At 37.3% G+C, this 14,187-nt stretch overlaps 1 protein-coding gene across 1 annotated transcript in view; it reads left to right on the forward strand.

The window, feature by feature from the left end:
• The window catches only part of KIFBP (kinesin family binding protein), a 63,500-nt gene extending 50,034 nt beyond the window's left edge, over positions 1 to 13,466 (forward strand). Inside the window, exon 7 of the mRNA XM_036923992.2 lies at positions 12,055 to 13,466. Coding sequence (XP_036779887.1) covers positions 12,055 to 12,930 — 876 coding nt within the window. The 3' untranslated portion in view covers positions 12,931 to 13,466. The remainder of the gene's footprint in view (positions 1 to 12,054) is intronic.
• The last annotated feature ends 721 nt before the right edge of the window (positions 13,467 to 14,187 follow it).

Consider the following 14,187-nt stretch of genomic DNA (forward strand, 5'->3'; position numbering starts at 1 on the left):
GTGGAAGCCTGGGACTGCTGAACACCTAGCCCTGGAGATCTGCCTTAGAAGTAGAAACCTGTATTGTGTGGTGCTCTGGAAGATAGGGAGCTGAGACAGGCAGAGTGCTAGAGAGACAGATTCTGGCCATTTGTGGAGGACGGGATCCACATCCAGCCGCTCTGGGACAAGGGAAAGGCAGGCAATCCGAGAGGCTTCCTAGCAGCGAGAGGGCTGCTGAAGGGGCGGGTTTGCACAGAGCTTGCTGCATGGGAGAAGGGATAGATGGACACAGTTGTCTGGGTGTGCTTTGCCCAGCAGATTGGGAACTTTGAGGAGCTTCAGGCGCTCCATCCCCCTGGCTGGCTGCTCAGCTCCAAGCCCCCCACTGTGATACGCAGCCTGCCGAGCCTTCCTCCTGACCTGACAGCACCGGTTCACAAACCGGCTGTCACTGCGCTGCCATCAGGCCAGCCAGAGAAAGGCCCTGCCTACAACAGCTAGAGACACAAAGCACAGAGGCTTACACCTATGTGCTTGGCCCACTGGCCCTGACACTGGAGACAGGCACCGCAGACGGGAATCAGAAAACAGGTCTTTCCTCCCCCGAGGCACTAGCTCCACTCCCCTACAACCCCCAGCTTCACTCTAGGGGCTGAGCAGCTCCAGAAACTGGAGCTTCTGGGCACTAGAGGGCACCACACAGAAATAGAAGACATCAAAAGAACATGGTACAGAACGAAATCTCACAAACCCCAGAAAAAGGGCCAAATGAAACTGAACTCACCAATCTTCATGAAAGAGTTCAAAATAAAAATCATAAACATGCTTATGGAGGTACAGAGAAATATTCAAGAACTCAGGAATGAATTTAAGACGGAGATTCAATCATTAAGAAATTCCATATCAGAAATGAAACATACAATGGAGGGATTTAAAAGCAGATTAGATATAGTAGAAGAGATGGTAAATGGAATAGAAATTAGAGAAGAGGAATACAAAGAAGCTGAGGCACAGAGAGAAAAAAGAATCTCTAAGAATGAAAGAATATTGAGAGAATTGTGTGACCAATCCAAACGGAACAATAGTCACATAATAGGGGTCCCAGAAGAAGAGAGAGAAAAAGGAATAGAAAGTGTCATTGAGGAGGTAATTGCTGAAAACTTCCCCAGTCTGGGGAAGGAGATAGTCTCTCAAGCCATGGAGATGCACATATCTCCCAACACAAGGGACCCAAGGAAGACAACATCAAGACATACAATAATTAAAATGTCAAAGATAAAGGATAAAGGCAGACTTTTAAAAGCAGCTAGAGAGAGAAAAAACATCACATACAAAGGAAAACCCATCAGGCTATCACCAGATTTCTCAACAGAAACCTTACAGGCCAGAAGGGAGCGGCATGATATATTTAATGCAATGAAGCAGAAGGGCATCGAACCAAGAATGCTCTAGCCAGCAAGGTTATCATTTAAATTTGAAGGAGGGATTAAACAATTTTCAGATAAGTAAAAGCTGAGAGAATTTACCTCCCACACACCACCTCTACAGTGCATTTTGGAGGGACTCCTATAGATGGAAGTATTCCTAAGGCTAAATAGATGTCATCCAAGGAATAGACAAAGAGTACAGAATGATTCATAACATAAAAAAAATGGAGGAGAAAAAAAAAAAGAATCTTTAGGTTGTATTTGTAGTAGCATACAAAGTGAGTTAAATTAGACTCTTAGATAGTAAGGGAATTGTCCTTGAACCTTTGGGAACCACGAATCTAAAGCCTACAATGGCAATAAGTACATACCTATCAATCATCACCCTACATATAAATGGTCTGAGTGCACCAATCAAAAGACATAGAGTCACTGAAAGAATAAAAAAACAAGACCCATCTATATGCTGCCTATAAGAAGCTCACTTCAAACCCAAAGACATACACAGACTGAAAGTGAAGGGATGAAAAAAGATATTTCATGCAACTAACGGAGAAAAAAGCAGGAGTTGCAGTACTTGTATCAGACAAAATAGACTTCAAAACAAACAAAGTCACAAGAGACAAAGAAGGACATTACATAATGATAAAGGTGTCAGTCCAACAAGAGGATATAACTATTATAAATATCTAGGAACCCAACACAGGATGACCTACATATGTGAAACAAATACTAACAGAATTAAAGGGGGAAATAGAATGCAATGCATTCATTTTAGGAGACTTCAACACACCACTCACTCCAAAGTACAACCAGACAGAAAATAAAGAGACAGAGGCACTGAACAATGTATTAGAACAGATGGACCTAATGATCATCTATAGAACACTCCATGCAAAACCAACAGGATACACATTCTTCTCAAGTGCACATGGAACATTTTCAAGAATAGATCATATACTAGGCCACAAAAAGAACCTCAGTGAATTCAAAAAGATTGAAATTGTACCAACCAGCTTCTCAGATCACAAAGGTATGAAACAAGAAATAAATTACCCAAAGAAAATGAAAAAGCCCACGAGCACATGGAGGTTTAATAACATGCTGCTCCTAAATAATCAATGGATCAACGGAGACAAATGATGACAATAATTCAACACCACAAAATCTGTGGGACACAGCGATGGCCATGCTAAGAAGGAACTATATTGCAATACAGGCCTACCTCAGGAAAGAAGAACAATCCCAAATGAACAGTCTAAACTCACAATTAATGAAACTAGAAAAGGAAGAACAAATGAGGCCAAAATTCAGTAGAAGGAGGTACATAATAAAGATTAAAGCAGAAATAAATAAAATTGAGAAGAATAAAACAATAGAATCAATGAAAGCAGGAGCTTGTTCTTCGAGAAAATAAACAAAATAGATAAACCCCTAGCCAGACTTATCAAGAGAAAAAAAACGTCTGCACACATAAACAGAATCAGAAATGAGAAAGGAAAAATCACTATGGACACCACAGAAATACAAAGAATTATGAGAGAATACTCTGAAAAATTATATGGTAACAAACTGGATAACCTAGAAGAAATGGACAACTTTCTAGAAAAATACAACCTTCTAAAGCTGACCCAGGAAGAAACAGAAAATCTGAATAGACCAATTATCAGCAAAGAAATTGAATTGATAATCAAAACACTACCTAAGAACAAAACTCCTGGACCAGACGATTTCACTGCTGAATTTTATCAAACATTCAGTGAAGACCTAATTCCCATCCTTCTTAAAGTTTTCCAAAAAGAAGAAAAGGAGGGAATACTCCCAAACTCATTCTATGAGACCACCATCACTCTAATACCAAAACCAGGCAAAAGACATCACAAAAAAAGAAAATTACAGACCAATATCCCTGATGAATATAGATGCAAAAATACTCAACAAAATATTAGCAATCTGAATTCAAAAATACATCAAGAAGATCATCCATCTTGATCAAGTGGGATTCATCCCAGGGATGCAACGATGGTACAACATTTGAAAATCCATCAACATCATCCACTACATCAACAAAAACGACAAAAACCATATGATCATCTCCATAGGTGCTGAAAAAGCATTCAACAAAATTCAACATCCATTCATGATAAGAACTCTGAACAAAATGGGTATAGAGGGCAAGTACTTCAACATAATAAAGGCCATATATGACAAACCCACAGCCAACATTATACTTAACAGCGAGAAGCTGAAAGCTTTTCCTTTAAGATTGGGAACAAGACAAGGATGCCCACTCTCCCCACTTTTATTCAACATAGTACTGAAGGTCCTAGCCATGTAAATCAGACAACACAAAGAAACAAAGGCATCCAGATTAGCAAGGAAGAAGTCAACCTGTCCCTGTTTGCTGATGACATGATATTGTACATAAAAAACCCTAAAGACTCCACTCCAAATCTACTAGATCTCATATCAGAATTCAGTAAAGTTGTGGGATACAAAATTAATACACAGAAATCTGTTGCATTCCTATACAATAACAATGACCTAGCAGAAAGAGAAATCAGGAAAACAATTCCATTCACAATTTCATCAAAAAGAATAAAATACCTAGGAATAAACCTAACCAAGGAAGTGATAGACTTATACTCTGAAAACTACAAGGCACTCATGAGAAAAATGAAAGAAGAAACCAATAAATGGACACACATCCCATGCTCATGGCTAGGAAGAATTAATATTGTCAAAATGGCCATCCTGCCAAAAGCAATCTACAGAGTCAATGCAATCCCTATCAAAATACCAACAGCATTCTTCAGTGAACTAGAGCAAATAGTTCTAAAATTCATAGGAACCAGGAAAGACCCCGAATAGCCAAAGCAATCCTGAGAAGGAAGAATAAAGCAGGGGGAATAAAGTTCCCTAACTTCAAGCTCTACTACAAAGCCACAGTAATCAAGACAATTTGGTACTGGCACAGAACAGACCCATAGACCAGTGGAACAGACTAGAGAGCCCAGATATAAACTCAAGCATATACAGTCAATTAATATATGATAAAGGAGCCATGGATATACAATGGGGAAATGACAGCCTCTTCAACAGCGGGTGTTGGCAAAACTGGACAGCTACATGTAGGAGAATGAAACTGGATCATTGTCTAACCCCATAAACAAAAGTAAACTCAAAATGGATCAAAGACCTGAATATAAGTCATGAAACCATGAAATTCTTAGAAAAAAACATAGGCAAAAATCTCTTGGACATAAACATGAGCAACTTCTTCATGAACATATCTCCCCGAGCAAGGGAAACAAAAGCAAAAATGAACAAGTGGGACTATATCAAACTAAAAAGCTTCTGTACAGCAAAGGACACCATCAGTAGAACAAAAAGACATCCTACAGTGTAGGAGAATATATTCATAAATGACATATCCAATAAGGGGTTAAACATCCAAATTATATAAAGAACTCATGCACCTCAGCAGACAAAAAGCAAATAAGCCAATTAAAAAATGGGCAGAGGAGCTGAACAGACACTTCTCCAAAGAGGAAATTCAGATGGCCAATAGGCACATGAAAAGATGGTCCACATTGCTAGTCATCAGAGAAATGCAAATTAAAACCACAATGAGAGATCACCTCACAACAGTTAGGATGGCCACAATCCAAAAGACAAACAACAACAAATGTTGACAAGGATGTGGAGAAAGGGGAACCCTCTTACATTGCTGGTGGGAATGTAAACTAGTTCAACCATTGTGGAAAGCAGTATGGAGGTTCCTCAAAATCTAAAAATAGAAATACCATTTGACCTAGGAATTCCACTCCTAGGAATTTACCCTAAGAACGCAGTTTGAAAAAGACATATGCACCCCTATGTTTATCGCAGCACTACTTACAATAGCCAAGAAATGGAAGCAACCTGAATGTCCACTAGTAGATGAATGGATAAAGAAGATGTGGTACATATACACAGTGGAATAATTCAACCATAAGAAGAAAACAAATCCTACCATTTGCAACAACATGGATGGAGGTAGAGGGTATTATGCTCAGTGAAATAAGCCAGGTGGAGAAAGACAAGTACCAAATGATTTCACTTATCTGTGGCGTATAAGAACAAAGAAAAAACTGAAGGAACAAAACAGCAGCAGATTCACAGAACTCAAGAATGGACTAACAGTTACCAAAGGGAAAGGGACTGGGGAGATGGGTGGGAGGGAGAAGGGGGATAAAGGGGCATTATGATTAGCACACATAATGTTGTGGGGTGGGATATACAGGGAAGGCAGTATAACACAGAGAAGACAAGTATTGAATCTATAGCATCTTACTGTAATGGGGTATGTGGTGGGGACTTGATAATTGGGGGAGTCTAGTAACCATAATATTGCTCATGTAATTTTACATTCATAATACCAAAAAAAAAATTGAACACTGTTAGGAAAAAAAGGAAATATATATATAAATATATCGGAAACAGCCTTGTCAGTTTGTAGCTGTGTGTTCATGGTAATTTATTTAATCTGTTTGCTTCAGTTTCCTTACAGCTAACCTGGGGATAATAATAATACTTACTTAATAGTGTTGTTAGGGGAGTTATATTTATATCTAAAGGGCTCTGAAAAGTCCCTAGGTATACCAAGTCCTCAGTAAGTGTTAATTATCATCATCAATATCATTATTAATCCATACTGAATCCTAGTTCCTAACCACTGAGAGGAGGAAAATTAATCATTTTGATGCAATATACTAAGTATAAATACATAGAAGACTTTCCTGGAGGAGTCATTATGCTTTCCTTTTTTTTGCTTTGAAGTATACTAATTTTTACTTGTAAATAATACAGAACCATGTGAAACTACTAAACAAAGTAAAACCTAAAACCAAAGAAACCCAAGGCCCCAGAAGCACAGATCTTGTAAAGATGAGAGCATTTTAGAGGTAGAAAGTAAAGATGAAACATTTCAGAAAGAAAACAAGTAGAAAGAAGAAATAGGGGGTTTTACATCTAGGGGTGATTAGAGCCAGGAAGAGCCATCAGCTTCCTTCTTTTCAGAAAGCAGCCTAAAAAGCATATAAATTAACAAGTACCCAGGAAATAAGTAAGTAAACAAGATTTAGAGAGTTATGGCCTGCATTTGAAGTAATTGTGTCAAGCAGGATACACTGTGGTTAAACTCTTACCTTTCGTTTTAGTTGATGTTTTCTAGACTGGGCAATAGAACTTATTACCTGTTTACTTAAAACTCAAATAGTTCTTATACTATCAAATTACTAAGATTTTCTTTAATCTGTCTTTTGGGTTTTTTTGTTATTTTAACTTCATCCTTGGATTATCTTGTTACCTGAAAAACCTTCAATTCAAATGTAAAATCACATACAAATTTATTAAAATATTTGTGCCAGCTCTATGCTAATGATTGTACTATGAACAAAAACAGACCTGGTTTTGACTTTGTATCAAAATGCAACTTTGATCAAGTTCCACAAAGGAGAAACACATGATATAGGATGTAATGGGAAGAAGTAACATTTGAAAGAAGCTCTGGTAATGCATAGGAATTACCTAGACTGGAGAAAAGGAGCACCATTTCAAGAAGCTAAAGCATCATGCTTAAGAGTTCTGTGGCATAGGGAGCAAGCTAATAGAAGGGATAGAACAAAAGCCTCTGAGGCTGGAGCATGTGATACAGAGTTAGAAAGGGGCTAGAAAAGTAGGGCCTTCAAGAAATGGAAGCCTTGAAGGGTTTTGTAACAATCACTTGGTAGTAGGATGGAAAAGGAATTGAGGGAAAGCATGAGTGGACAAGAGAGATTAGTTAGAAGACTACTGAAACAGTCCAGGTAAGATGTAAAGGTAGCTTGCTCTAGAATAATGGCAGAAGAGATGGAAGAAAAAAGAATGGATCCAAGAGGTATTTAGGAAGCAAAACCTGAAGGACTTGGTGTTAGATTGGACATGTAGGGGGAAAAGGGAGAGAAGAGGAACATTTCAAGGATCATTCCTAGGTTGCTGGCTGTCCAGATCGATGGAGTGTCCTTCATTAAAATAACTTGAACAGGAGACTGTTGAAGAAGAGTAGGAGTTCCACTGCAGACATATTGAGGGTGAGGTGCCTTTGAGTCTTCTTAGGGTTGTCATGTAAGGAGCTGTAGTTATGGATCTAAAACTTAGGAAGAGATCTGGGCTGTAGCTATTGATTTGTGAGTCATCCTTACTTGGATGGCAATTGCTGTCATGGATGTGGATAGACTCACCTGTCTATAAGCAGTGCTGTCCAGTAGAAATTGAATACCAGCCACATATATAACTTTAAATTTTCTAGTGGCCACATTAGAAAAGGAAAAGAGGTGAAATTAATTTTATAAATATTAAAAAACTGAGATATTGAAAATATTTTTGCACTAAGACTTGGAATTTGGGTGTGTATTTCACATAGACAGCCCACATCTCAGTTTGGACTCAGCATATTTCAGGTACTCAGCAGCTATCCACTTGTGGCTGATGGCTACTGTTTGAACAATGCAGATGTAGAGACAACTGAAGTAAAAAGAGAGGCCTTGGGGCTGAGCATTGAGGCATCTTATGTTTGATTTTATTGGCCAGGAAGAAGAGGATGAGCTTATATATTTTTTAAACCACTTTAGCTCTCTCTCTCTCTTCTTTTTTTTTTTTTTTTTGCCTGGGGAAGTAGGGGAGATAGGTTTAATTCTGTCTTCACTTTAGTGTCTTTAAGAGATCTAGAGCATTTCTCTGCAATGTATTTCACTAACTTATCATAGAAAAACAATTCCATTTACAATTGCATCAGAAAGAAAAAAACACCTACATAAACCTAACCAAGGAGGTAAAAGGCCTGTACTCTGAAAACTGTAAGATACTCAGGAGAGAAATTAAAGACACAAATAAATGGAAATCTATCCCATCCTCATGGATAGGAAGAACTAATATTGTCAACATGGACATCTTGCCCAAAGCAATTTAGAGACTCAATGCAATCACTGTCAAAATACCAGTAGCATTTTTCAATGAACTAGAGCAAATAATCCTAAAATTCATATGGAACCACAAAAGACCCCAAATAGCCAAAGCCATCATGAGAAAGAACAACAAAGCTTGGGGTATCATGCTTCCTGACTTCAAGCTGTACTACAAAACAGTGTGGTACTGGCATAAGAACAGACCCATAGATCAATGGAACAGAATAGAGAGCCCAGATTTAGACCCACACATGTATGGTTATTTTATATGCTAAAGGAGGTATGAATATACAATGGGAAAAAGACAGCCTCTAATACCTGGTGTTGGGGAAACTGGACAGCTATGTGCAAGAGAATGAAACTGGATTACTGTCTAACTCTATACACAAAAGTAAACTCAAAATGGATTAAAGACCTAAATGTAAGACACAAAACCATAAAACTCTCAGAAGAAAACATAGGCAAAAAACTTTTGAACATAAGCATGAACAGTTTTTTCCTGGACACAGCTCCTTGAGTAAGGGAAACAAAAAATGAACAAGTGGGACTATGTCAAACTAAAAACCTTCTGTACAGCAAAGGACACCATCAGCAGAACAAAAAGGCATCCTATAGTATGGGAGAATATATTCATAAGTGATTTTATCTGATAAGGTGTTAACATCCAAAGTATATAAAGGACTCCTATGCCTCAACACCCAGAAAAACAAATAGCCTGATTAAAAAGTGGGCAGAGGACCTGAGCATTTTTAAAAATTTTATTTAGGTTTCGTTAATGGACAATTACTTGAACAACATTATGGTTACTAGACTCCTCCTATTATCAAGTCCCTCCACATATCCCATTACAGTCACTGTCCATCAGTGTAGTAAGATGCTATAGATTCATTGCTTGTCTTTTCTGTGTATACTGCCTTTCTCATGTCCCCCCACCACTACATTATGTGTGCTAATCGTAATGTCCCTTTTTCCCCCTTATTCCTCCCTCCCAACACATCCTCCCCAGTCCCTTTCCCTTTGGTAACTGTTATTCCACTCTTGGGTTCTGCGAGTCTGTTGCTGTTTTGTTCCTTCAGTTTTTTCTTTGTTCTTATAATCCACAGAGGAGTGAAATCATTTGTTACTTGTCTTTCTTCACCTGGCTTATTTCACTGAGCATAATACCCTCTAGCCCCATACATGTTGTTGCAAATGGTAGGATTTGTTTTCTTCTCATGGCTGAATAATATTCCATTGTGTGTATGTGCCACATCTTCTTTATCCATTCAACTATTGATGGACACTTAGGTTGCTTCCATATCTTGGCTATTATAAATAGTACTGCAATAAACATAGGGGTGCATATGTCTTTTTTCAAACTGGGCTGCTGCATTCTTAGGGTAAATTCCTAGGAGTGGAATTCCTGGGTCAAATGGCATTTCTATTTTGAGTTTTTTGAGGAACCTCCATACTGCTTTCCACAATGGTTGAACTAGTTTACATTCCCACCAGCAGTGCAGGAGGGTTCACCTTTCTCCACAACCTCGCTAACATTTGTTGTTGTCTTTTGGATGGTGGCCATCCTTACTGGTATGAGGTGATATCTAATTGTGGTTTTAATTTGCATTTCTGTGATAATTAGCAATGTGGAGCATCTTTTCATGTGTCTGTTGGCCATCTGAATTTCTTCTTTGGAAAAGTTTCTGTTCAGCTCCTCTGCCCATTTTTTAATTGACTTACTTGCTTTTTGTTTGTTGAGGTGCATGAGCTCTTTATATAATTTGGATGTCACCCCCTTATCGGATATGTCATTTACGAATATATTCTCCCATACTGTAAGATGTCTTTTTGTTCTACTGATGGTGTCCTTTGCTGTACAGAAGCTTTTTAGTTTGATATAATCCCACTTGTTCATTTTTGCTTTTGTTTCCCTTGCTCGGGGAGATATGTTCATGAAGAAGTTGCTCATGTTTATGTCCAAGAGATTTTTGCCTATGTTTTTTTCTAAGAGTTTCATGGTTTCATGACTTATATTCAGGCCTTTGATCCATTTTGAGTTTACTTTTGTTTATGGGGTTAGACAATGATCCAGTTTCATTCTCCTACATGTAGCTGTCCAGTTTTGCCAACACCCTCTGTTGAAGAGACTGTCATTTCCCCATTGTATATCCATGGCTCCTTTATCATATATTAATTGACTGTATATGCTTGAGTTTATATCTGGGATTTCTAGTCTGTTCCACTGGTCTATGGGTCTGTTCTGTGCCAGTACCAAATTGTCTTGATTACTGTGGCTTTGTAGTAGAGCTTGAAGTTAGGGAACTTTATTCCCCCTGCTTTATTCTTCCTTCTCAGGATTGCTTTGGCTATTCGGGGTCTTTTGTCGTTACATATGAATTTTAGAACTATTTGTCTGATTTCCAAAGAAGAAATGCAGATGACCAACAGGCACATGAAAAGATGCTCCGCATCGCTAATCATCAGGGAAATGCAAATCAAAACCACAATGAGATATCACCTCACACCAGTTAGGATGACCACTGTCCAAAAGAGAAGAAATAACAAGAGTTGGCAAGGATGTGGAGAAAAGGGAACCTTTCTACACTGTTGGTTGGAATGTCAATTGATGCAGCCACTGTGGAAGCATTGTGGAGGTTCCTCACAATACTAAAAATAGAAATACCATTCAACCCAGCAATTCCACTTCTAGGAATTTATCCAGAGAAAAAGTCCCTGATTTGAGAAGATATATGCACCCATATGTTTAGTGCTGCTTTTTTTACAATAGCCAAGCAACCTAACATCAGTAGGTGAATGTTTAAAGAAGATGTGGTACATATACACGATGGAATATTATTCAGCCTTAAAAAAAAATCCTACCACTTGCAACAACATGGACGGACTTAGAGGGTATTATGCTCAGTGAAATAAGCCCAGCAGAGAAAGACAAATAGAATATGATTTCACTTATTTGTGGAATATAAAAACAAAACAAAATGAACAAAATAGCAGTAGATTCATAGACACTGAATTCATAGACACCAAGGAGTGACTGGTGGTTACCATGCAGGAGGGTTTGGGATAGGTGTGTGAGGAGGGTGATGGGGATAAAAGGGCACAAAAATTCTCAGTGATAATATAAGTTAGTCACGAGGATGGTAGTACAGCATGGATAATATAACCAAAGATTTAATAATGTGTGTAACTGTTGAACCACTGTGTTGTGTACTTGAATCTAATATAAGACTATATCAATACTTCAATTAAAAAAAAGTTGCCTAAATATCATATTGTTAATCTTAATGGCAACTCTGAAATATTTTTAGGATGAAGATTAAAATCTAACTCTAATGTTAAAATACTACTAATAAAGTATTACATTTACATGATGTTTTACAGTTTGTGAAGTTCTTTCCTAGGCATTTATCTTATCTGAAAGGGCAACTGTAAATGAATTTTAGTTCCCCAAAGAGGAACTGTGTAATCAAGTGACTTTAAATACTTTTTTCCTAATTTCTTGCATTATATATAATTGGAATATAATAAAGAAATAAATTTTAAAAGATGTTTAAGATACACTTTCTTAAACCAGGCGGGTCTTTTCTTTACTTCTAAATTTGCTTTACTATTATTTGACAAGTCAGTGTCCTGCTTAACCATGTATATATTTTTTCTTTTAGGACAACATAGGAGAGCTTGATTTTGATAAACAGTCTGAACTTCGAGCTTTAAGGAAAAAAGAACTAGATGAGGAAGAAAATGTTAGGAAAAAAGCTGTGCAGTTTGGGACCAGTGAACTGTGTGATGCCATCTCTGCAGTGGAAGAGAAAGTGAGCTATTTGAGACCTTTAGATTTTGAAGAAGCCAGAGAACTTTTCTTACTGGGTCAGCACTACGTCTGTGAGGCAAAAGAGTTCTTTCAGTTCGATGGTTATGTCACTGACCATATTGAAGTTGTCCAAGACCACAGTGCTCTGTTTAAGGTTCTTGCATTCTTTGAAACTGACATGGAAAGACGGTGCAAGATGCATAAACGTAGAATAGCCATGCTAGAGCCTCTAATTGTGGACCTGAATCCGCAGTATTATCTGTTGGTCAACAGGCAGATTCAGTTTGAAATTGCACATGCTTACTATGATATGATGGATTTGAAGGTTGCCATTGCTGACAAGTTAAGGGATCCTGATTCACACATTGTAAAAAAAATAAATAATCTTAATAAGTCAGCACTGAAGTACTACCAGCTCTTCTTAGACTCTTTGAGAGACCCAAATAAAGTGTTTCCTGAGCACATAGGGGAAGATGTACTTCGCCCTGCCATGTTAGCTAAGTTTCGAGTTGCCCGTCTCTATGGCAAAATCATTACTGCAGATCCCAAGAAAGAGCTAGAAAATTTGGCAACATCATTGGAACATTACCAGTTTATTGTTGATTACTGTGAAAAGCACCCTGAGGCTGCGCAGGAAATAGAAGTTGAACTAGAACTTAGTAAAGAGATGGTAAGTCTTCTTCCAACAAAAATGGAAAGATTCAGAATCAAAATGGCCCAGACTTAATAATCCTGTTTTTAATGTGCGATGAAAATGCGCAATACTGAAGAGACTTTTCCCACCTTAGTTAAATATGCCCATCCCACTGTGGTACTTACCTTGATAGCCAGATGAGTGCAGTTGAACTTGAAATACAGACTGAGTCTTTGTTAGAACTTTAATCAACAGAAAGATAATTTATACTGACTTACGCAAATTGTCTTGTTAAAATGACATGTGATTGTTATTTTAGATCACTTGTTTCCTATTTAAATATAAACCTTCTGTTTCTAAAGGTAGGCTCTTTGTTGGTAGTACTTGATGATTAAGAAGAAAAATATTGGGTAATACACTTGGTAGATAAGTCTATTACTATATTAAAACTGAAAAAGATAACTTTCTGTAATTATTCTTCTCAAAATATTTACTTTCCTAAATTCCCAAAGAAATCTTTCCTTTTTTGAAATTAAACTAAGTTATGTTGCTGTAAAGTATTGTAAAGTGGTTTGTGTCATTTATAGGGGAAAGTGGCTCGTTGGAAATAAATTTGTTTCATTAATAAATGCTTCCATTCATTCTCTTGTTTTCTTACAAGAATTGGTTTTATTTTTTGAGACTTTAAAGGTATTGCCTTATTTGAAGCCAGAGAAGAATATTTCTTTGGTAACATGCATCGGTAGAAAACATTGAAATCTCATTAATTGAATAAATATTTGAGATTCTTCTATGTGCCAGAAAAATCTTACTGGCTAATCTTTTTCAGAATCCTAGTATATTTATAAGTATTTAAGCACTGTTGAAAAATGAGATGTGCTTCTAATAACATGTTGATATATTTTAGTCATTTTAAGAAATACAGAATTGACATCAAGTCCCTATCTAGTATAAACATCAAGATCAGTTGTAAAATCTGATACAGAGAATAATAGCTGTATGTGGGCTTGCCTATTAATTTGCTTTAGAAAGCTTAGGATTAGGTCAACTCTATGACAATGTAACATTTGTGTATGTATGAAAAAACCTTGCTTTTCATTTGAGAAAATTTGTCAGAAAAAAACAGTCTTCAGATATAACAGCAATGTGTAATTCATTCAACATGGACCCAAAATTTATTAAATATCTCCTGTGGGTCAAGCACTGTTCTTACTTTCCTAAGCATAGAGGATATAGTGATGAACAAGATAAACAAGGTCTTGCTCTCATGGAGAAATAAATAAGGATGAGAATTTCAGGTCATAACTACTATTAAGAAACTAACCTTAGTGATATGGTAAACTTTTTTTT

The sequence above is a fragment of the Manis pentadactyla genome, chromosome 8, assembly GCF_030020395.1.
Source record: "Manis pentadactyla isolate mManPen7 chromosome 8, mManPen7.hap1, whole genome shotgun sequence".
Lineage (NCBI taxonomy): Eukaryota > Metazoa > Chordata > Mammalia > Pholidota > Manidae > Manis > Manis pentadactyla.